General features: G+C 43.1%; 1 protein-coding gene across 3 annotated transcripts; it reads right to left on the bottom strand.

Annotated features, from left to right (window-relative positions):
• Positions 1–220: 220 nt before the first annotated feature.
• On the bottom strand, positions 221–20,513 carry ZNF18 (zinc finger protein 18). Of its 3 annotated transcripts, XM_011965682.1 has the most exons (9): positions 20,276–20,375; positions 19,831–20,114; positions 18,594–18,715; positions 15,452–15,920; positions 13,987–14,176; positions 13,486–13,574; positions 7,327–7,411; positions 6,512–6,622; positions 221–1,529 (listed from the first exon to the last, which is right to left on the bottom strand). In XM_011965682.1, exons 4-9 carry the CDS (start codon positions 15,836–15,838, stop codon positions 742–744), a joined length of 1,650 nt encoding a protein of 549 aa, XP_011821072.1. In that variant the 5' UTR covers positions 15,839–15,920; positions 18,594–18,715; positions 19,831–20,114; positions 20,276–20,375; the 3' UTR covers positions 221–741. The 3 variants fall into 3 exon arrangements, with proteins under 3 accessions (XP_011821072.1, XP_011821071.1, XP_011821073.1); XM_011965681.1 differs by lacking the exons at positions 18,594–18,715; positions 19,831–20,114; positions 20,276–20,375 and adding an exon at positions 20,434–20,513; XM_011965683.1 differs by lacking the exons at positions 18,594–18,715; positions 19,831–20,114; positions 20,276–20,375 and adding an exon at positions 20,434–20,513 and having other exon boundaries at positions 6,512–6,619.
• Positions 20,514–25,195: the final 4,682 nt, after the last annotated feature.

Genomic DNA, 25,195 nt, shown 5'->3' with positions numbered 1-25,195 from the left:
GGCTCAGAAAGAGGACACCAAAAACAAACTTAGCTGAGACAAGCCCTGGCCAAGCTCTCATCATCTGAACATCAGCCTAGGACTTTCCTATTACTGTTCTGCTACATCATGAACTGGATAGGTTTATAGGGGCTGACTTTGGAGCTCAACTGCCTAGGGTCTTCTATGAAATCATGTGCTTTGAAATACAGTCAGACACACAGTGAACACTTCAAACAAGTAAGATAGAAAGTGACTCTAAGTTTATTTCAAACAAGGGACGCTTGAAGTGAGTTTTTCGCCCCGATGACAAAGAACGCACGTGAGCTCACTGGCCCTCTATGCTTCTCCTCTTCTCCGCTTCTGGAACAGAAGACCTGCTCTAGAACCCATTTTAAGGGGCTCATCTGAGGTTCTTCCCATAAGCAGTGACTACAGCTAATCCCATTAAATGCTTCCCAGAAAGCACTTCTAAAACTGGATCTCCAGTTTAGACTTTTTCCCCAGTGGGTCCAAAGGAAGGATGAGTGGAAACATGAAGACTATTCTTTCTCCTGAGGCAGAATCAAGAATTTAAGCCATTGTGAAATCCAATCCAAGATATCCTCCAAGTCCAAAGCCATGTCCAGATTCTCGCCTCTCCAATCCATGAAAAGAGATGAACAGGGGTATCCTCTCAGAGACACAGTTCCTCTTGATGGAGCTGAGTATATTTTTAACGGGCTGGGAGACAGAAATGGGGAAAGAGGGTTTGGTTACTGGCTACTTAAAGGGCTTCTTTCCTAAGTGGGATCTTTGATGTTTGTCAAAGCTCGACCTCCAGCTGAAACTCTTCCCACAGTGCGAACATTTATAAGGCTTCTCTCCTGTGTGAACCCTCTGATGTCTATTGAAGTTTGATCTCTGAATGAAACTTTTCTCACAGATGGGACATTTATAGGGTTTCTCGCCCGTGTGGATTTTCTCATGGTGGCGCAATCCTGAGAAGTCACTAAAGCCTTTCCCACAGTAATCACATTTACAGGGCTTCTCTCCTGTGTGAGTTCTCTGATGCTTCACAAAGTCTGAACTCCGCAGAAAGGCTTTTTTGCAGATGGTGCACTGAAAGTATGTCTCTCCGTTGTGAGTTCTTTGGTGAAAAACAAGCTGAGAATTCCTATAAAAGGTCTTCCCACACTCCCTGCAGGTGGGGAGCTTCTGGGCCATGGGGGCCCTTGGCTGCCCCTTCTGGGAGGTCTCTCTCTTCTCCTCAAGCCACATAGTGGACATTTCTCCTGAATGAGGATTAGGCAAATGCTGACCTAGTTGTTTCTCAGAAATCCTTTCTGGAGGAGAGAGCTGTTCCCCTGTTCCCTCATCCTGAATGTTTTGCAGAGCCTCAGGGAGATTCTCTCCTTCTCCAAAGCATCCTGGCTCATCCTCACTGAAGAAGCCCCTCAAGGAAGCCTGAGAAGGAACCTCTCCTGAGGCTTGACAGGAAGCATGCAGGAGCTCCTGGTCCCTGTGATTCTCCAAGTTTAGGTTCTCCTTGTCATTCTCTTGTCTGTCTCCTAAAAGAAGAAAGAAGATTTGAAATGGTTCAAGTGCTGTGCCCTGTTTACTAACTCAATGTCAAAGAGAAGGTTATCATAAAACATTCATTTTTTTTTTTTTTTTTTTTTTGAGATGGAGTCTCGCTCTGTCACCCAGGCTGGAGTGCAGTGGTGCGATCTCGGCTCACTGCAAACTTCGTCTCCTGGGTTCACGCCATTCTCCTGCCTCAGCCTCCCGAGTAGCTGGGACTACAGGCGCCCACCACCACGCCCGGCTAATTTTTTGTATTTTTAGTAGAGACGGGGTTTCACCGTGTTAGCCAGGATGGTGTTGATCTCCTGACCTCATGATCCACACGCCTCGGCCTCCCAAAGTGCTGGGATTACAGGTGTGAGCCACCGCGCTCGGCCTCTTTTTTTTTTTTTTAAGGGCATTAGTAAGTGATGAAGAAAACTACCATATGCCTGAATGCTCAAACTCACTTCCCCTGTCCTGGGTTCAAGGCTAAATGGTTCGGCTCTGGAGCTGAGGATTTTTAAACAACACAGGAGCGCTCATAAAGTGATCACTCCATAAATAAAGCCACATGTATTTCTTAAGGTCCAGGAAAGGTCCAGTATTATAGGCAATTACTGCTTTTAAAATGATTTTTATCTGATTATGTATAAAAGATAAATATGGTAACTTAAAAAAAAAAACTCAAGAGAGAGAAATATATACAGAAGAAAACCAAATCCGCCTCAATCTTACCACCCAGAGATGACAACTATGAGTATACATTTCCTTTCAGTCTTTTTAATTTAATCTATATGTATGTAGGTATATGCTATTTTCTGACATAATTTGTGTCATATTGTACATATCGTTCCATATCCAGCTATGTAGTATTTAATTGTGAATGGTGGCATTAATCAATGTAATATGGAGTCTCCCTCTCCCATTCATAAGACGCCCAGAATTTGTGAAATGCACGTGTCATTTTACCACAGTTGCAGTGCAGCAAGGTTGTACTATAAAAGTGAATCCCTTGATCTGTGCTTGAATCTAGTATTTACATGTGCTTTATTAAATCACACTAGCAACTGGAAGTTTGTTTTTCTCACCATAACTTGGGTTTTTGGCTATACTACTTAATGATGCATATAGAAAATTTTTATTTTGATGGTAGGATTTTCAACTTTCATACATGATTTTAACTATATAGATCTAAAGATGCCATTTACCTTTCTCTTTCTAAAGATCTCTAACTAAAGATCTTTCTAAAGATCTCTTTCTCTTTCTAAAGATCTCTAACTAAAGATCTAAACATGCCATTTACCTTTCTTTTTCATACATTAGTGTCTTTTCAATTGTCTGCCAGGGATCTAGGCATCTTCTAGAGAGCTAGATCTGAACTTGTGAAGTCAAAAAGCCTTAGAATGTCCCTGAATCTAAAAATAAAATAAAATAAAATAAAAGCCTTAGAATATATTCCTCTCCAATGGCAAAGGTACTTTCTCTTGTCTTTAAAAAAGCCTTTATAAATATCATTTTAAAGAGGTGAGTAATGGCCCATCAAGAAGATGCCATAATAAACACATAATTTGTTCCCCTACCATGAAAATCTAATTTGCTTATTGTGTTTTTGCTACAATAAATAATGCTGTGATCAGCATTTTTCTTCGTAAGTTTTTGCCCACATTTCTCATCAATACCTCAAAGGAATTTCTCAAAGTGGAATTACTGTGTCAACAGGCATAAATATTCAGGCTCTTGACACCTGCTGGTAACCCAACTTCCAGAACAACTCTGCCATCCTCTCATATGTGAAATTGGGCAGAGGGGGAAGTAGGTATTCAATACTTAAATATTGAATATTTTTAAACATGCCATTTAGACGGATGAAAAATGGTTTTTCACTGTTTTAAATTTTAATTCTTAAGTTATGAAGGATGAATCTTTATCACATTCATGAGCTATTTTTCATACTCGAAGACTACTGCCCATATTTTACTGGGAAAGTACATTTTTCGTATCAACTTTAACTCTTTCTATATTAACAAAAATAAGCATTTATCTGTCATGTTCATGAAAACTGTTTCTTGTTGTTGTTTTCTTGAGATGGAGTTTTGCTTTGTCACCCAGGCTGGAGTGCAGTGGCGTGATCTCGGCTCACTGCAACCTCTGCCTCCCAGGCTCCAGCAATTCTCTTGCCTCAGCCTCCTAAGTAGCTGGGATTACAGGTGCCCACCACCATGCCCGGCTAATTTTTGTAGTGTAGTTAGATGGGGTTTCACCATGTTGGCTAGGCTGGTCTCAAACTCCTGACCTCAAATGATCCGCCTGCCTCAGCCTCCCAAAGTGCTGGGATTACAGGCATGAGCCACCGCGCTGGCCTGATCATGCTAAATTCTTATACAGACCAGCATCTCTTTCTATGCTCCCTTTTCTGTTCCATTGATCTGTGCATCTACTTTTATATCAGCATCACACTATTTTAATGATTTTTACCTTTATAATACAAGACCTAATATTTTCAGATCTAGCATTCATGAAACATTCTTCTTTCAAAACTTTTTTTAAAACTATTCTTGCATGTTGTATTTTTCCAGATAACTACTTTAAAAACTTTAATCCTTTGGATTTTGATTAGAAGGGGAAGTAGATGACTTTTTGAGACTGCCCCCTGCTGGCCTGTTTTAACTAGGAGCTGTTCTTCCATACGGTCAACTATAACAGCATATTCACTCTCTACATTGATTTTTGCCCCTGATCTGAGTGCAGATCTGGTAAACGAGCACACTGTTGTATTTTTCAAACCAGGCCTTTCCCATCTGGTTACTGTGACTTCCACAATTATTCCAGGTCTCTTCCCCAGACAGCCGGACTCCCGCACTGACTTCCTGCAGACTTCCTTCCTCCAAGTGTTCCCTTCCTATCTGTCCTACACGTTGCTGCCAGATTCATCGTCCTAAACCTCTTTCCACAGATCCTTCGTTTTTTTTTTTTTTTTTGAGACGAAGTTTCATTCTTGCTGCCCAGGCTGGAGTGCAATGGTGTGGTCTCGGCTCACTGCAACCTCCGCCTCTCAGGTTCAAGCAAATTCTCCTGCCTCAGTCTCCCAAGTAGCTGGTATTACAGGTGCCCACCACCATGCCCAGCTATAAATATATATATACACACACACACACATACACACACACACACACACACGTATATATATATATTGCATTTTTAGTAGAGACAGGAACGTATAATAGTTTTTTTGTTTTGTTTTGTTTTGTTTTGCCTATCAAGGTGGGATGACCCTTGTAGACTCCTCACATCTGGTTACAGGCAGTATCTAATGGGACCATGTCAGCAGAGGTGGGATGAGGGAAAAACAAACAAACAAACAAAATGAGTAGGAATATAGTGAGCTATATATCACAAATAAGATCAGACTACTAGGAGCTATATGGGAAATCTCTGTAGCTTCCATTCCATTCTACTATGAACTCAAAACTGCCCTAAAAAATAGTCTATAAAAAAAAATCCTACTGCAACGACCTCCAAAGCAATATTTTCAACCTTCTCTGACTACAACCCACAATAAGTTCTACGGACTAAACTGTGATCCCCCAAAATTCTTATGTTGAAGCCCTAGCCCCCAGTATGATGGTATTTGGAGGTGGGGCCTGGGGCCTTTGGGAGGGATTAGGTCTAGATGAGGTTCTAAGGGTGGAGTCCTCATGATGGGATTAGTTTCCTGTCTCCCCTTCTCCCTCTCTCACCTCCCCCTCTCCCAGTCTCTCCCTGCCTCTCCCTGTCTCCTCTCCCCAACCCCCCTCTCTGCTCTGTGATGACACAGCAAGAAAAGCGAGGTCAGCAAACCATGCTGGTACCCTGATCTTGGACTTCCCAGCCTCCAGAAATGTGAGAAATAAATGTTCGTTGTTTAAGCAACTTAATCTATGGTATCTTATTACAGCAGCCCAAGCTAAGGCAGTAATCAATATATTTATATTGAAACACAGTACACACACACATATTTTAAACAAGTATTTCCTGAAACACTACCCACCCCTACATCTGATATTTCCTCTTCAATCTTATTGTTTGTTTTTTGTTTGTTTGTTTGTTTTAACGCTGGTTGTAACTCTACCATATGATTTCACAACTCACTAACTGGTTATGCAATGCAGTTTGAAAAATACTGTTCCAGAAGAAATCCTTGTGAAATAGCGTGATAAATATATTGCATAAAATTAAAATCAAATATCTCAGCTAATGATCACTCTCTCTGTGGTATACTAGCAAAAGAAAATAATTAATTAGATGCCACTGGGGAGAAAGAATGGCTTGCCCTACCCTTCCCATCCTTGGTCCTCTTCTTCCTCTAAGGTGCTGGGATTTACTGTGTATGTAAGTGTGTGTATGTGTGTGGGGGGGGCGGGGAGGTTTCACAGTTAGGTTTTACATCACTTCAGTGTTTTAGAAAAAGTGTAGAAAGCAAAGAATGACTGCTATTTTACAAGAGAACAAGTTCAGATTTCTTCTTCCCTAGTCTTAAATAAATTATTTATATGAAGTATTTGTTGATGTTGCTGTTTTAAAAATGTGAGGTGCACAGGGATTAGATAAAACTTTTTCCTGTTTGTTTTATGTCTAGATACTCTAACTTCTTGCTAGGCTGCTACATAATCCTTTTCAATGAAATTCTACTCTATTTGTATTGGTCTCAATTTGTGTGAATCTTAATTCTTTCTGAGAAAGAAAGCTAAAACAACAGAAAAGATTAAAGGCAACAGGTCTGATGTGTGGTCTTCCTTCCATGGTTAAATGTGTGTCAGCAGCCCTATAGCCAGAGATAAATAGACTCAATCTCAATAGTCGAATCAAACCAATCAGATCATGGCTACTTACAACCAACGTAATAGAATATTCCATCTCCCCCGACCTCCTTCACCACCTCCCCAGTCACCTCCAATTTCATGAGAGGCAGTCAGAAATGATTCCAGACCAATGAACGATTACTCACCTATGCAGGTGGGTCTTGGGACCTTCTCATTGACATGAAGGTACAGTCCTGCCAGCTCTTCCCCATATTCTATTGAATTAGTCAGGTCAGGTTTGGAATGGGAAATGCCTGCTATAGAGAGAAAGATGTATGGTGGGCCTGGATGAATGCGGAAGACCGGGAGCTCAAGCTGTGTCTTTCAAAGGAGTACCCTACGCATTAGAGACAATATGAAGGCTCTGGACGCGTGCAGAAATTCACCTTAGAACAGCGTGTGGAGCTTGTAAGACACCAGTACTCACAGGATGACCCTGACTGATGGTAAAGGCCACGAAAACAAGAGTCTAAGGAGGTGGACAGAAAGGTCTGTAGACTACCTGGCAGGCTGGTGTGAGCATCACGACTGGGATCCCACCAATGGCTGGCTGACAAGTGTGGCTTAGTAGAAAAGAGCGTGGACTCAGAGTCAGCCACAACTAAGTTCCGTCATGACTCAGCCCACTTATGAGTTACGTGGCCGTGGGTAAGTATTTGATCTGACATTCACTTTCATCAGGTTTAAAATGAGAATACCATCATCAATTTCATAGATTAAAGAAGTTACTCCGTGCAATGTACCCACAAACAGTTCCTGGCACACTGAATACTTTCAATACAAGGAAGTTCTTACTGTGATTCTGCTATCTCCAACTTGCCCCAGTTCCCAACTGTGTCCCTAATGATTTCCTTCACCTGGCAATTTTACGTTCAGCAGACGTCTCTATGAGTGCCTGGAAAATGCCTCACAGTTTTCCAGTCCTTCCACCTCCTTCCATCAGGCTAACCCACGCCCTCACCTCCTGAGACCATTTTCCCATAGGTCTCCAGCATGAGATCCCAGTATTGCTCCTTTTGAGTGGAATCCAGGTGTCTCCACTGTTCCTGGGGAAAAAAAAAATACAATACCATGACTCCAATGAAGGTGTTTGAACTGCCTTCCCGGCCTAAAGGAAAGCTGAGAAGAAAGAAACGTGCCATAGGATCATGGCCATCCAAGACCTGAGAAATCCCAGCAGAGGGGTTCAAGGGACAAAGAGGCCAAAGGGAAAACCACAGTCCCTATATCAGTGTTTCTTTCCTTGGTGAGAAAACATCTAGGCTTTACATTCTGCACTTTTTCAGCTGAATTATTTAAAAGTGGAGAATATAGAGGGCAGGAGCCTTTTCCATACTATTTTTTTTTTTTTTAGATGGAATCTTGTTCTGTCGCCCAGGTTGGAGCGCAGTGGAGCGATCTCTGCTCACTGCAACCTCCGCCTCCCAGGTTTAAGTGATTCTCCTGCCTCAGCTTCCTGAGTAATTTGGGACTACAGGCACACGCCACCACGCCTGGCTAATTTTTGTATTTTTAATACAGATGGGGTTTCACTGTCAGGATAGATGGTCTCAATCTCCTGACCTCGTGATCCGCCTGCCTTGGCCTCCTAAAGTGCTGGGATTACAGGTGTGAGCCACCTCGCCCGGCTGGTACTATTTGTTTTTTTTGTTTGTTTGTTTGTTAACTCAAGTGCTTGTACTAGAGGTCTTTGAAGAGAAATAGCCTGATAGTCCCACTATTTAATTAAAATCAGGAAATTCAAAAAGTAAAAGAAAGAAGTTAAAAAGGAATCTGTTGGAAAAGCAAGTGCAAATCAGTAAAATGTAGTTAGAGTCAACTGCATTGTAAGCTTTACCCTGAAACAAAGATTGGTATATTCAGAGAAGAGAGAGAGGTTATAACCATACTTGAAATCTCTTATAGTTCTGCATTTAGAGTCTAACATTAAATTAGTTTTCTTGCCAGATAGTGGAAAACTGGTGGGTTCTTTGGAGCAAGCTGTCCCTCCACAATCTCCAAAAGAAGCCCTGCTTTTCCTATGAAACGACAGACTGGAGACTCAAAACTGGCAATACCATACAGCTAGGGTCTGCTTTCGTGAATTCAAATTTCAGTCTTCCACCAAGAAGCTGACTATTACAAACTCAGACTGTATAGCAGAGGGATTAGCAACCCATTTTTTTGGGAGTCAGACATACTGAGTTTTAAGTCCCAACCTTGCCACTTTCTAGCTGTGCGACCTTGAGCAAGTTACTTAACCTTCCAGAGTTTCAGGCCTCACCTAATGATGGCACTGAACTCACAAAAGTGTTGGGAGGTTTGAGATAAATAATGCAAGTGTCACCTGCTTTCACAGCACACTGTACTTTTTTTTATTCACAGCATTTATCTGTTTATTAAATATTTATGTGTTTGTACATATGTATATGCACACATGTAAGTATTTGATTAACTGCTGCCTCTACTAGCAACGTAAGCTCCATGAGGAAAGGACTCTGTCCTACTCTTATACCTTCCCAGATCCCAAGAGCCTGCCCAGAACAGAAGAGCCACTCGATATATGTTGCTGAGGTGAAATAGAGCCCTTAGCAAATAGGTCCTCAGTAGATAATATGTATTATTACTATGACATGCAGTCTCCCAGAATCACCCAAAGGGTCTGCAGAGAGAATTAACGGATTCTGCACACTTTCAGAAACCCCAAAGTTGATAGACATGAATAGCCAGGCTTCAGGGAACAGAAATGAGGAGAGGAATTACAAAGTCATCCTCCTACTGTATACAATATACTATTCGGGGAAGGCACTCTCTGATATGGTTTGGCTCTGTGTCCCCACCCAAATCTCATCTTGTAGCTCCCATAATCCCCATGTATTTTGAGAGGGACCTGGTGGGAGATAACTGAACCAAGTGGGCGGTTCTTTCCTGTGCTGTTCTCGTGATAGTGAATAACATAACATCTGATGGCTTTAAAAACCGGAGTTTGCCTGCACGCGCTCTCTCTTTGCCTGCCACCATCCTCGAAAGATGTGACTTGCTCCTCCTTGCCTTCCACCATGATTGTGAGGCCTCCCCAGCCATATGGAATTGTAAGTCCAATTAAACCTCTTTCTTTTGTAAATTGCCCAGTCTCAGGTATGTCTTTATCAGCAGTGTGAAAACGGACTAATACATTCTCAGTCCTAAGTCAAGTCTGCCCCCAGCACATCAAAGAGAAGTGGAAATGGCTCAAGGAGAAAGGAGATACCAAAAAGTGTTTAATTAGCAGGTGCTAAGCCAAACAAACAAACGAAAGAGGGTTTGGACTTTTTTGGGTGGGAAGGATAGGAAGCTGAAAAGCGACCTCAATATACCTAATTACATAGTCAACTATTAACTATCACCACATTTTTCATGTGAATTTAAATTTCAATTTTTTTTAATGTTTAAAGTATAAACAGCTAGCAGCTTATTCTGTTAATCTCCTGTGAATGCAGCTATTTTAACAACCTCCTGAAAATAATCACTTGAGCAAACACTTGAGCTGAATACAGGAATTCTCAGTCTTTGTGGTCAGAACACAGGGACCCTGGCTTCAGTGACAGCAGAGGAAAGGATGTACAAGCACAGTAGTATCTGCCTGGCTGCCTGGCTTGCTGACGCAGGATCTACTCCTTGAACACAGTAACTACCAAGAAGAGGACAAGGCAGAAAAGGATACAGCCACCAAAACCCCCAGGGGTCAAAGTCAGCTCATTCAAAAACCAGAGAAGTTGCTTCAGGAGCACTGACAGGGTACCTCCAGCTTAAAGACACAGATTTACTCAAGGAACTGCCAAGAAGCTGGGTGCATTCGAATAAAACCTCCTACTGAAGAGGCAAGACACCAATGGCAGCCAGCTTGCCTTTTTCTCATATTTAGAAGAGACGGAAAAACCTAACTTTTTCTCCTGAAAGACAGAAGCATGGGATTTGATGGGAAAATTCTCTCTATTTTTGTGTGGAACTGGCACCATCTTGTGGGTTTATAAGATATTACAACTGACTTGCACTGAGTTACTTACACGCTGTTCCTTTCCTTTAAGTTTGAAAACAGAGGAAGGTGAGTAAATGCATTGCTGGAGTACTATGTAAGGTTCCAACTGAGTCATGGTTTCTACTAATGAAATAACTACTGTGTACTGGGAGTAATACCATATCATCATTCTGGCATTATTTATGAAGTTCCTCACTTACTTGAGATTAGAGGGAGTGATTAATTTAAAAATTCCTTTTACTTCCAAAGGATTTCATTAAATATCAAAGTCTTCCTGATGCAAATAACTGCTGTTAGTTTGGAGGGGATATTCAGATTGGGTAGGGATGAGTTTTGTTCGTTTAACTTAAATGGTTGCTAACTAGTTATCTTCTGAAGGTAGGGAAATACAGACACACGTATATGTAAATACAGTTGTAAAACACAAATTGGTGCTGATGAGCATTTTAAATCTTCTGACTTTAAGTTATCCAGAACAGGTGAGAATACTCTGTACATACTGCAGAAACAATAATCCTCCAAGCCTGGTTGATGTATTCCACAGAACACCCACATCTTTCTCACCAAGCAATGTCTTGCTTCACAATTTGGTTTCTGGACACCTTGAAAGCAGGCAGGAGGGTGCATGTGGTTCACTAAAAAGATATGTCTCTCCCCTGCCACCTCCCCATCCACGTTCCCCCAGAGTAAACTATGAAACGGATATTCTCTAGTTTTTGTATCTCTGAGCCTGGAGAGCCGAAGCTCAGACCCTGGTCTGAAACACAGCATTAAGCACCACCTCCTGCCGTCTCTATTTTCATCTTCACTCTACAGTAGACTGCAAGGCAAGTCCTGGGAGGAGTTCCCTTGATGTTATAAATGATGTTTTAATGAAGGTATATAGGCTCGTGAAAAAAAAAATATTTTTACAAAATTCAACTTTTCAAAATTGTTAACTACATATCAACATAAATCTGTCCCAGAGACTTCTATGTACAGCGAAAATGAAGTATTAGGAATTGCTGAATGTACCTCCTGCCTGAAACAACTAAAAATGGGACAAAATGTGTGAAACAATCGTTTTCAGACACTGCACATTACCCAAGCACAGCAGAACAAGATCCCTGGAAGTGGGAAAACAAACTCAGTGAGCGCTAGTTATCCAAACGTACTGCCTAGACAGAGGATCCAGGCAGCAGCACAGGAAGGGAAAACCCAGGCTGAGCCAGGCAGCCTCCCTGAGTTGAGCAGAAGGAGCTCAGAGTCTGGAAATGCCAAGGTGCTTAGAATTGACAGGGCAGAGAAATCAGAGGAGGAAGCTGCACAAAGAGAAAGCTCCAGAGATCTACAGAGCGTACCCCCGAAGTCTGAGAAATAACCACCCAAAAGAATCAGAGGGAACAATCCCCTGAGTTCACACAGTGCTGGAAACAGTTTGTACTTCCACCAGGCAGAGTGGAAAACCTGGTATATGAAGGGGCATCAGATTACTCAGAATACTCAGAAGGGAAGTGCCTTAGCATGGAAAAAATAATACTAGACTAAATGTTTCTCTGGTGCCATATAACCAACCGTGTTCAAATAACTGCATCCCATAGCAAAGTTCAAGAACATTTACAGTAATACAAAAATATACAGCACCCCATCAATGTCTGATACCCAATCAAAGATTACCAGGCATGGGCAACATAGTAAGACACAAAAAAATTTCAAAATTAGCCAAGCATTGTGGCACATGCCTGTAGTTCTAGCTACTCAAGAGGCTGAGGCAGGAGGATGGCTTGAGCCCAGGACGTGAAGGCTGCAGTGAGCTATGACCGCACCACTGCACTCCAACGTGGGTGAAAAAGTAAAACCCTGTCTCAAAACAAACAAACAAACAAAAAAGACAAAGATTACCAGGCACACACAGAAGCAGGAAAACACATCTCATAATGAGAATAATCATTTGATCAAAACTGGCCCAGACCCAATACAGGTAGTAATCAGTAGGTAAGGATATGAATACAAATACAACTATATTCCACATGTTCAAGAAGCTAGAGAAAAAAGTGAACACATTAAGTATAGACATGAAAGATATAATAAAGCCCAAAATCAAACTTCTAGACGTGAAACATTCATCCAAAATGAAAAATATACTGGAAGAGATTAACAGCAAATTAGATGCTGTAAGAAGAAAAGACTAATGAACTTGAAGACATAAAAATAGAAACTGTCCTAAATGAAACACCAAGACTTCAAAAACAGAATGAAAAATATACTGGATGAGATTAACAGCAGATCAGATACTATAAAAGAAAAGATTAATGAACTTGAAGACATACAGAAATTGTCCAAAATAAAACACCAAGACTTCAAAAACAGAAAAAAAAATCAGTAAGCTTGGGACAACTTGAAGAGCTCTGATACATGTATATACATTATCATTATACACATTCCACAGGTATTATTTCCCAAGTTCTTAAAGGAGAGGAGAAATAAGTGAGACAGAAAAAAAAAATGCTTTAGAAATAATGGCCAAAAATTTTCCAAGTTTAGTGAAAATCATACACCCACAGATCTAAGAAGCTCAATGAATCCCAATTATATGAAATGTGAAAATGACTCTAAGGCACATCAAAATCAAATTGTTTCAAAAAATGAGAATACATGAGCAGATCATGAGGTCAGGAGATCGAGACCATCCTGGCTAACACGGTGAAACCCCAGCTCTACTAAAAATACAAAAAAAAAAAAAAATTAGCCGGGCGCAGTGGTGGGCGCCTATAGTCCCAACTACTCGGGAGGCTGAGGCAGGAGAACGGCGTGAACCTGGGAGGCGGAACCTGCAGTGAGCCGTGATCGCGCTACTGCACTCCAGCCTGGGTGACAGAGCGAGACTCTGTCTCAAAAAAAAAAAAAAAAAAGAGAATATACGGAAATAAGCAAATATATATACACTATATGCATAAGAACAAAGATAAGAGTACATTTGGCATGATTCTATTTTTATAAAACTCTAGGAAAAGTAAACTAACGTATGGTGACAGAGAGCACATCAGAGGTTTCCTCAGGATGGGGAATGGGGTGAAGAGGCAGGAGGAAGAGATTATAGAAGGTAAAAAGTTTCCTTTTCACCGTTTTTGTACCTCAGCTCACCTGCGGTGCTGCTGGGAGCAGTGAGGCTCCGAGGTCCTGGTCTCTGATCAGCCTTTCCTCTGGTCGGGCAGGCTGGGAGGCAGCCAGGGCTGAAGTGAGGAGAGGAAGTTTTCAGAATCTGGATGTCTGCCTTAACCACTCCCCAGAGGGCGCAGATAACAATCTTCACAAATCAGAACAATACCTGTACTGTCATGTATATTACAAGACTTCTGTTTATCTCTCTGACAAACTCCAACTCCCTCCAACCTTCCAGTCTCACCCGTATTTTCTCCCACCTCCTTCCTCAGAGCCAAAATCCAAACGGTCTGGCCCAGTCATAAAGCAGTTTAAAACACAGACGTTGACTCTCCAAGCAAGAGCGGTTTATTTAGGTCTAACCTGTTGGCAAACCTCCCAGGGATACCCCAATCTGAGCAGCGTACCATTTCAACTCACTTAGGCCTACTAATCCCAATCCCAAAATCTCTCCAAGAGACCACCACACAGCACCATCCTCACCTAGTTCTGCTTCTGTGTCGGATTCCTCTTTCACGATGTGGCTCAGAAGTTCCCCAGGCCCTACCGAAGAATTCTCAAGTCCCAATTCCTGAGGCACCACTTCAAGATGGGGCTCCACTTCCCCCACGTGGCAGCTTGGAGATTCCATCTTCTCTGATAAGATGTCCTGTCCCAGAACCTGGATACTGATCTAGAGACCATATATTAGTAATTACTGAAGAATCCAGAGTAAGTATCTCTAAAAGATACAAAGCTTACCCTCTGCAATAGATCATAAGACAATTTCTAAGGATGTGGAGAAAGAGAAAACCAGCTTTTATTTCTAGTCCAGCAGGAACCAGGGTAAGAAATGTCCCAAAAAGACACCAAAAGCTGAGGCCTGCACCAGGCATGGGAGACCTTGCAGACACGCCACTAAGGTGCCTCTACGGGATATGCCCCACCAATGAAAACTCCGGCAACTTTTGAATAACTTCTCAAACGTTCTAAAGGTGGAATATGCTGGGAGACTTCACCCTCAATCTTCGACAGCTAAAAAGTGTTGAGAGTCAGGGTGTTAGAATTAGGTGAGGTTGAGGGAACCTAGCTGTGGTATAACAAGAAATATACAGTTAGTCTTTGTCCCCTAAAGCCCTGGTAATTTCCTGAGTGACAGAGGTGAAGGAAGAGGCTTTGTCATTCATAACGAGCCCTTCTCAACCACACCAGAGTTTATGCTAGGCTTCTAGATAGCTTCAGGGCGGGGGCTGGTTGCCAGAGGAACCAACCTTGAGATTAAAAGGTTGCAACTTTCAGTCTCTCCCCACCCCCCATCCCCCTACTCCCCCCACCCACACCCCCGCTTCTGAGGAGGGGAGGGCAGCTGGAGATACTCAATCACCAATGCAAATGACTACGTCAAGTGTGCCAAAGCAGTGAAGCCTCCATAAAAATCCCTAAACCATGGGGTTCAGGAAGCTTCCAGGTTGGTGACCTCAGGGAGGTACTGGTAACTAACGTAGCATGCCAGGAGAGGCAATGGAAGCTCCATGCCCTTTCCCCCACACCTTGCTCGACGCAGCTCTTCTCTCTGGCTGTTAGTGAGTTGTATCCTTTATAGTAAGTCAGTAACAGGAAGTAAAATCCTTCCCTGAGTTCTGTAAGTCATTCTAACTAAGTATCGAACTTGAAGAGAAGATTGTTGGAATCTCCGAATTTAGAGCCAATTTGTCAGAAGTTCAGGTGGCCCGTGGGACCTGTGACTGGCATCTGAGAACAGCAGCAGTCTTGGATTGGGCCCTGAACCTCCAGAGTTAGCTTCAGGACTGAACTGCAGGACACGCTACTGGTGTTAGAGAATCAGAGAATTGGCCGTTGGTGTGAAAAGTTCCACCCACTTGGTGTCGTAAGAAAAAAGACCACACACCTGACGGGACCAGAGAGGAGCCCTGTGTTTCACTCGCCAATCATGATACCCTCTGCTTACCCACTGCCACAGTCTCTGCGGGTCCCCCTTCAAGCTCTCCACAAGGGTCACTGCCTCTTCTCCACTTCCTGGACACTGTTTCCGCACCCACATCTGGATCTCCCCGGGCAGGATGGTCAGAAACTGCTCCAACATGAGGATCTCCAGGATCTGCTCTTTGGTGTGAACCTCTGGCTGCAGCCACTGGAAACAGAGCTTCCGAAGCTGCTTCAGGGTCTCATGAGGCCCAGACATCACCTGGTAACGGAACTGCCTGAAAAGCTGGCGCGCGGTCTCCGGGCTGGAGAGTTCCTCTTGAAGGGCAGCATCTGATTCCGAGAACTGGGAGCCCTCAGCCTTCGCCAGTGACGGCAGCAGGCCTAGGGCCTGCCCCAAGTCAACGGGCATTGTCCAGCCTGGCAAGTCCTCTTAAGTAAAGTGCTTCTGAAGCAGAATTGTCTCCGGAAAGAACTAGGTCTTCACCAGGACACTAAAAAGGGAATGAGATTGAGTGCTATACAGAGGAGGGGGACACATTTTCAGAAAGAACAAATTCATATGCCCTGCCCGAGAAGCCTTGGGGTCAACTATGGAGGTTTTGAAATTGTTCAATGGATATACGATTCTATTATGAAAGACTATAAACTTGAAGCCACAAAGCAAACTACTGATACCGTATCTTAACAGCCACCATTTCCCTGCCCATTTTATAATGTTCTTTCTTGGTCTTCAAATGTCCAGACAAAATGAAGAATAAAATGCACCATATGAAGCATTTTCACTATAGGTTTCCAGGTAAACGGCTCTTCTACAAAACACTTCTACGTCTTCATCTCTATATCTGCATACTAAAAAATAAAGCTGGAAAAAGATATTAATGCCCTAGGAATAAAATATAATGCCTAGATGCTTCTGTAATAAATAGGAGGTTAAACAAAACAAATTAAGTCTTCCCAAAAAGGTGTAATGAAATTTCCAAGACACGTCTTTTGAGTGCCATATTGAAATAGGTCTATTTGAGAATTTATGGAAAAAACCAGTGTCATAACTGACACTTCCAATCTTGGGGTTAAAGAGGGTTAAGAAGGCCGGGTGTGGTGGCTCATGCCTATACTCCCAGCACTTTGGGAGGCCGAGGTGGGCAGATCATGAGGTCAGGAGATTGAGACCATCCTGGTCAACATGGTGAAACCCAGTCTCTACTAAAAAAAAATACAAAAAATTAGCTGGGCATGGTGGTCGGTGCCTGTAGTCTCAGCCACGCAGGAGGCTGAGACAGAAGAATGGCGTGAACCCGGGAGGCGGAGCTTGCAGTGAGCCAAGATTACACCACTACACTCCAGCCTGGGTGACAGAGAGAGACTCTGTCTCAAAAAAAAAAAAAAAAAGAGGGTTGAGAAGACTACCTTGAGAATACTCCTATGGTGTTGACCTAGATAACCACTATTTTATGTGAATGCTATTGAAATTTAGAAGATCACAACTAAGACAGTAGAAAGAGAAATATTAAATGGCAAATAATATTAAGTTATTTTAAAAAGGATCATCCACTATTTCTAGTTAACTTTCTTGCAAGTAATCATAATATGGGATTCTTGGGTAAATCTTTAAATGTTATGAAGAATTTGGTGGTCATCATTTCTCCCTAAGACTAATTACAGCAATTAAAAAAAAAATACCCCATCACTTGAGGATCTGGCTTCATCAGAGATCAGTACAATACTCCAGCTTTTTGTAGCTGCTTATTTCTTAAGGTGTGGAAAACATATGTCTTCATCCTTACGTTTCACCAGAATAATTTATCCGACATTGGAAAATCACTTAAAAACTAAAAAAGAAAAACCAATCTTTTCAAAGTCCCAAGAAAGGAAAGAGCGAGGTCAAAAGAATTGCAGTTGACCTTTGAATAATGCAGGAGATAGGGGTGCCAACCCCCACACAGCAGAAAATCCATATCATTTCTGATTCCCCAAAAGTTGGGCCGCCTATTGACTGATGCCTTAAATAGTTGATTAACATACATTTTGCATGTTACTGTATTTTTGTGAAAAAGTAAGTTAGAGAAAATATTATTAAGAAAATTATAACGAAGAGGCCAGGTGTGGTGGCTCACGCCTGTAATCCCAGCACTTTGGGAGGCTGAGGCGGGCGGATCACGAGGTCAGGAGATCAAGACCATCCTGGTCAACACGGTGAAACCCCATCTCTACTTAAAAAAATACAAAAAATTAGCCGGGCGTGGTGACGGGCGCCTGTAGTCCCAGCTACTCGGGAGGCTGAGGCAGGAGAATGGCGTGAACCCAGGAGGCGGAGCTTGCAGTGAGCTGAGATCGCACCACTGCACTCCAGCCTGGGTGACAGAGTGAGACTGTCTCAACAAAAAAAAAAAAAAGAAAGAAAGAAAATTATAAGGAAGAGAAACTACATTTCCTATTCACTAAGTGGAAGTGAATCACCATAAAGGTCGTCACCTTCATCAGCTTCACACTGAGTAGCCTGAAGAAGACAAGGAACAGGAGGAGGAGAAGGAAGGTTGGTCTTGTGGTCTCAGGAGTCACAGAGGCCGACGAAAATCCTTGTATAAATGAACCCTTGCAGTTCAACCCTGTGTTGTTTAATTAAGAGTCAACCGTAATCCAATACCAAATGTTTTTTATGTGGTCCTCATTAAATTTATTTTTCGCTTAAAAGGAAACCCAGGACCGGGCGCAGTGGCTCACGCCTGTAATCCCAGCGCTTTGGGAGTCCAAGGTGGGTGGATCACTTGAGGTCAGGAGTTCAAGACCAGCCTGGCCAACATGGCGAAACCTGTCTCTATGAAAAATACAAAAATTAGCTGGGCATGGTGGTGCACGCCTGTAATCCCAGCTACGAGGGAGGCTGATTGAGGCAGGAGAATTGCTTAAACCCAGGGATGGATGTTGCAGTTAGCCAAGATCACACCACTGCACTCCAGCCTGGGCCACATAGCGAGACTCCGTCTCAAAAAAAAAAAAAAATGAAACCCAGGCCAGGCACGGTGGCTTACGCCTGCAATCCCAGCACTCTGGAAGGCCGAGGCAGAGGATCATCTGCGGTCAGAGTTCGAGACCAGCCTGGCCAACATGGTAAAACCCCATCTCTACTAAAAATACAAAAATTAGTCGGGCATGGTGGTGTGCACCTGTAATCCCAGCTACTCAGGAGGCTAAGGCAGGAGAACAGCCTGAACCTCGGAGGCGGAAATTGCAGTAAGTCAAGATCGTACCCCTGCACTCCAGCCTGGGCTACAGAATGAGACTCCGTCTCAAAAAAAAAAGTCAGTAAAGACAAAAAATCTGAACACTATCAACCGACTTGCTCTAATTGACATTTTCAAAACACTAGACCCAAGAACTGCAGAGTATACATTCATTACAAGTGCAAAAAGAGTATTCATCCAGACTATATGCATAATTTTCAAATGACTGGTATCTTAAAGTTAGCTCTAAAAATATTACACAAAGCGGTATTGCTAAAAAGCCATTAAAGCAATACCAAAAAACACTCAAAAACCCCATATCTGATAGAAAAGGAACACAAGAGAAACAAAAACCAGAAAGGTCAATGGAAAACTTTTATAGAGTTTCCTGGGTTCGAATATATTCTCTGATCATAGTGCAATTCAATGAGATATCAATAACTAGAAAATCCCAATTTACGTAAATTATTAAATAAAGCTCTTAACCCATAGTCAAAGAAAAAAATCACAAAGGAAATTAAAATGTTTTCATACTGAGTGACAATGAAAACTGCCTATCAAACCACCTGGAAAGCAGCTAAAGGATTGCTCAGAGGTAAACCTACAGTTTCAAGTAAAAGCTTAAAAAATGAATAAATATATTTTTTAAAATCCCTTGCTTTGTAAATCCAACCTATTTGGCTCAAGTGTTTCAAATAACAAGTGGCAAGATTTTACACAGCAAGATACCGACCTGTAAACTTACTCCAATTTATCTGTTTCCTAAATTAAGATAGCAGTTTAGATAATATTTAAGAGAAATGACATTTTGGAAAAACTTTAAGTACTTAAATCTTGTGTTAGTAATATTATACTCCCAGGTAGTGTTGTAAGAAAAATGTCTCGATTATTCAAAATTAAATTACTTTATAGAGTATTAAAATACTTTAATAGAGAGTTTATATTCCAATGACCTCATGAAGAACTGACCCCATTAGTTATGAAAAAAATTACGGTTATCTGTCATACCTGTTATTAAACTTTTAACAAACAGAATGAATTTTTAAATGTGCATTCTAGGCATAATATACACACGTAGTTACATACATGGTTACATATATAAGTAACCATTTGTTAAGCACCTACTACGTATCGGCTCATTATCAGGCTCGGCTCATGTATTTCTAATTCTCACAATTACCCTGGTGTATAGATCAGGAACCTCTGAGGCTCACAAGTGGCAGCCAGATTAAAACCCAGGAAGCTCTAAAGCCTTTGCTTTGGGGAGAACTGCCAACGCCTGGTGATTTGTGGGGGCGTTTTCTGGTTGTCACAAGCAGCTAGGGGAACTGGCATTTAGTGTTCGAGGCCAGGTCAGCGCTGCTCATCGGATACGTATTCTCCACCATGCGCCCCACTAAAGACAGGGAGAGACTCCAGGCATCATCCCATCGGGTTTCCTCTTCCCGAGACTCATTTTCAGCCCTTAGGGGAAGATGGCGGGGAGGAGCCCGTTTTCGGTCCCAGTGCAGAGACCCTCCGGTCCCGCGGGGCGCACAGGCACAGGAACGCATAGCCGGGACGGGGTTCACACATCCCCCCGCACCCAGGGTCCACTCCCAGCCATGGCTGCCCCGGCCCCGCACTCGCCACGTCCCCCGCGCGCTCCCAGACGCATGGGCGCGGGAGCCCGCTGGCCCCTCCGAAGCTCCGGGGGGCCCAGCTGAGTCAGGTGCGGACGCAGATACCGCCAGGCCTGGCCCCGAGCGGCCGGAGGCCGGGACCGCCCCGCACGCGCGCTCACCTCGGCCCGCGGCGCCGGCTCCGGGCGCACTTCCGGGAGCTGGGCGGCTGCGCGCGCCTCAGGCGGTAGGCGAGCGACGTGCGGCACCGGGCGGAGCTAGGGGCGGGGCGGAGCTGATACCGAAGTTCCTATTGGCCGTCGGGGACGACCCGCCCCTCTCTGGCGCCGCGGCCCAGGAGCCTCCGCCGACACTGCAGTGCGGTTCCCGAGTCAACGCCACCCTCGGTTCCTTTCGTCACTCACTAGTCACTGTTCGTGAGTTCCTTCACTTCTCACCCGTCATTTATTGCGCGCCTATTCTGTGCCAGGCACTCGGCCAAGCACTGCGAGGCCTTCAAAGATCATTTCTTTGTCCTGCCAGTCCCCACACCCAAAGCTGCAACGCTCTGCCAGCATCCCTGATTCTTAACCGGCGCCTTTCTCCTTTCCGTTCTTGCCTCACTTGGCCTCCCTGAGACATTTGATTTGCCCCGACCTTCCTCCTCTGTCTTGATTCTCCCACTCTCACCAGCTCTGCATCGCCTGGGTCCTCTCCCACTTCTCCCCATTCGGTTGGGGCTAGTCCAATGTAGTGCCATCCTCTTTCCACCTACGTCTCTCTCTCAACAAATGTCATCCCTGACTCTTCCCGTCTCCTTCCCTTTCCCACACGCCGGCAATGGCTGAATCCTCTGATTTTACCTCATTGTCTCTCAGACACCTCACCCTCTCTTCTCACTACCCCTCCCTCGGCTCAGTTCCACACCATTTGTAATGGCCAAGGGTTTCTTACCCTTTCCCCAGTGTTGCCGGTTTTCAGGCCATCCTGTGCTGGGCCACGACAGTTATCTTGTGATACTAAGTTGCATTAATAGAAGTATCATGTCAAAGTTTGGGTGTTCTATCTTGGGCAACTGGCAAAGAGGAGAGTATTCAAAAAAAAAGAGCTGCCATGTTCCCCAATAATCTATGGAAACAAAATTAATAATAAATAAATAAAAATTTTAAAAGGAGCTGTCATTATCATAACGTGTCCTATACCTGTCCCATGTTTACAAGAATTAAAGATATCTCCTCCGGAGGAATAAAGCTTGATGCGGGGAAGGGATTACATCTTCATGTACCTGAAAAACTGACCAGTGGAAAAGGGATTCCATATGTTCTCTTAAGTCCCAGGGTCTGAACAAGTTCCTGTGTGTGAAACTGTTTCAGCCTGATATAGGTGGAAGTTTCTAGTCTTTTTTTTTTTTTTTTTTTTTTTTTTACAGACGGGGTTTCACCATGTTGACCAGGCTGATCTCGAAATCCTGACCTCAGGTGATCCACCCACCTCGGCCTCCCAAAGTGCTGCGATGACAGGCATGAGCCATGGCACCTAGCTGGAAGTTTCTAACATTCATGTGATTGATGGTGCTGCTTTGAGTTCCTGAGGACAGCATGGCTAACAATTTACCAGGCACATTTAGAGGGACACCTTCCTTGGGTGTGGCTTCCAACATCAATGTGCTCTGCTTCTAAGAAAGTCAAGAGACAAGGTGGTTTGGAGGCGAAGATTATATGAGTTTTATCTTCAATGTGTTCGCTTTTAGCTGATCAACACCCAAGGAAGGTAACAAGAATTCAAAACCATTAATTGAGTCCTGACGACTCCTTTGTGAAACTGATGGAAGCTAAAACTTTTCCCAAGAAAAATGCACATACACATCTACATACAACACTTTGCCCTCAAATTCAGGGAGCTAACACAGCCTTGAAACCCATCCTTGGAACCCACAAACCTCAGGTTGAGAACTCTAATCCTGGTAGATGGTTCCTGATATGAAAATGACACTTTGAAGTTTAATAATTTCTTTATAAACTGGCACCTTAGGAAAAGGCATAAACACTTCTTTCGAAACAGGCTGAACCACCAAAAGGTTTTTTAAAATAGGGAGATATCTACCTCAGCTTAGGAAATAATGAAACGGTGTCATCTATTTCTATTATTCACTCACTCATTCAATGAATATTATTTACCAGATGATGTGCCCAGCACTCTTCCAATAGCTATCTAGGCAAGAATGAACTAAACACACAAAGTCCCAGCCCTCCCAGGACTTATATTTTGTAGGGTGAGCTGGACAACAAATAAATACACAAGTAGTAATTATAGGTGTTGTGAAGAAAATTACATTGGGGTAAGGAGGAGAGGTAGTGTTAGACATGGAGTGCAAGTTATATAGGATGGTCAGGGAAGGACTAACAGATAAAACAGTCTTGAATCCAGACCTGAAGTTAATTAAGAAGGAAGTCTTGCGTGTATCTGTGGGAACCTCCAGGCAGAGGAAATTGCAAACGTTTTTATTGTTGTTGTTTGAGACAGAATCTCGCTCTGTTGCCCAATGCAGTGCCAGAATCTCGGCTCACTGCAACCTCCACCTCCAGATTTAAGTGATTCTCCTGCCTCAGCCTCCTGAGTAGCTGGGATTGCAGGTGTATGCCACCATGCCCGGCTACTTTTTGTATTTTTAGTAGAGACGAGGTTTCATCACGTTGGCCAGGCTGGTCTCAAATTCCTGACCTCAGGTGATCCGCCTGCCTCAGTCTCCTAAAGTGCTGAGATTACAGGTGTGAACCACCACACCCACCCATAAATGTTTAAGCCCTGAGACAATGAGTGACAATAAAGAGAAGAGGTATAAAGACCAAGCCCTGGACCACACCAACATAGAGGGTCAGGGTAATAAGAAAAATCTATCAAAGGAGAAAGAGACTGAGGAGCCACTGAGGTAGAAGGAAAACAGAGAGCGGTATCCGGGAAACCAGCTACATAAAGTGTTCAAAGAAAGAGAGAATCGCCAGGCGCAGAGGCTCATGCCTGTAATCCCAGCACTTTGGGAGGCCGAGGCAAGTGGATCACCTGAGGTCTGGAGTTCGAGACCAGCCTGACCAACATGGAGAAACCCCATCTCTACTGAAAATACAAAATTAGCTGGGCGTGGAGGTGCACGGCTATAATATATAAACTGGCACCTTAGGAAAAGGCATAGACACATAATCGCTTGAGCCTGGGAGGGAGAGGTTGCAGTGAGCCTAGATCACACCATTGCACTCTAAGTCTGGGCAACAAGAGCGAAACTCTGTCAGAAAGGAAGGAAGGAAGAAAGAAAGAAAGAATCATCAACTAATCAAATGCCATGATCAAATGTAAGATGAGTATTAAGAATTGACTATTTGTTGGAGCAACAGAATAAAATCACTGGTGACCTTGACTAAGAGTGGTTGGAAGTAGAGAAATCCTGAATGGAACAAGTTCAATAAGGAACAGGAAGAGAAGAATTAGAGCAGCAAATATAGGCAAGTCATTCAAGAAGTTTTGCTATAAAAAGAAATAGCAAAATGAGTCAAATTAGGAGATCTTACAGCATGCTTACACACTGATTAGAATGATCCAGTAGGGAGGAAAAATTTGTATGGAAGGGAAGAAAAAGTGACAATTACTGAAAAATGTTCTTGAGTAGAAATTGATTTTTTAATTACCAGGCTTCTGGGCACTCGCATAATCTAGGCCACATGGAACACCCACAGAAAACAATCTCCACTGAAGAGGAGCTTAAAGTCAAAAGTTACAAGCCACACCAAAAGCAATTCCTCATACAGAGAAAATGGGGAATGGAGAGGAGTTGATCAAAGGGTACAAAAGTTCCAGTTAAACAAGAGGAGTAAGTTTAGCAATGTATTGCACAGTGTGGTAAACGTAGTTAATAATAATGTATACTTCAGGCTGGGCGTGGTGGTTCACACCTGTAATCCCAACACTTTGGGAGGCCGAGGCGGGCGGATCACAAGGTCAGGAGATCAAGACCATCCTGGCGAACATTGGTGAAACCCCGTCTCTACTAAAAATACAAAAAGATTAGCCAGGCGTGGTAGTGGGTGCTTGTAGTCCCAGCTACTCCGGAGGCTGAACCAGGAGAATGGCATGAACCCGGGAGGTGGAGCTTGCAGTGAGCTGAGATTGCGCCATCGCACTCCAGCCTGGGGGACAGAGAGAGACTCTGTCTCACAACAAACAAACAAAAAAAAATCAAAAAAAAAAAAATAACGTATATTTCAAAATCACGAAAAGAATAGATTTTAAATGTTCTCACCATAAAAAATAAGTAGGTGAGGTGATGAATACGTTAATTAACTTGATTTAAACTTTTACAATGTATACCTACATCAAAACATCACATTATACCCCATAAATATATATAATTATTATTCATCAATTAAAACTAAAAATAAATTTTAAAACTCTATTACAAATGACAATCACTACTTACTAAAATAATGAAAGCACGTGCACTCCAAAATTCAGAGATAATAGAGCAATCTGAAAGATATTTTAAAATAAAAATTCTGAGTTGTTCAAAGAGGTTAAAAAAAAGTAAAAGCTGTAGACCAAAAGAACCATGTGGGGAAAAAAAGAAGAAAGAAAGAAAGGATGAAAGATGGAAGGCAGAAAACAAAATAAAACTGCAGGATCAAGTCTATTTCTTACAGACTAAAAGATACTAACTTTTTGGCTGGGCACAGTGGCTCACGCCTATAATCCCAGCACTTTGGGGGCCGAGGTGGGTGGATCATGACATCAGGAGATCGAGACCATCCTGGCCAACATGGTGAAACCCCGTCTCTCCTGAAAACACAAAAATTACCTGGGCGTGGTGGCGTGTGCCTGTAGTCCCAGCTACTCAGGAGGCTGAGGCAGGAGAATTGCTTGAACCCGGGAGGCGGAGGTTGTAGTGAGCTAAGATCG

This window comes from Mandrillus leucophaeus, unplaced genomic scaffold (assembly GCF_000951045.1).
Source record: "Mandrillus leucophaeus isolate KB7577 unplaced genomic scaffold, Mleu.le_1.0 Scaffold732, whole genome shotgun sequence".
NCBI lineage: Eukaryota > Metazoa > Chordata > Mammalia > Primates > Cercopithecidae > Mandrillus > Mandrillus leucophaeus.
Note: the sequence above shows the minus strand (reverse complement) of the source record. Positions and strands in the feature narration are given on the sequence as shown.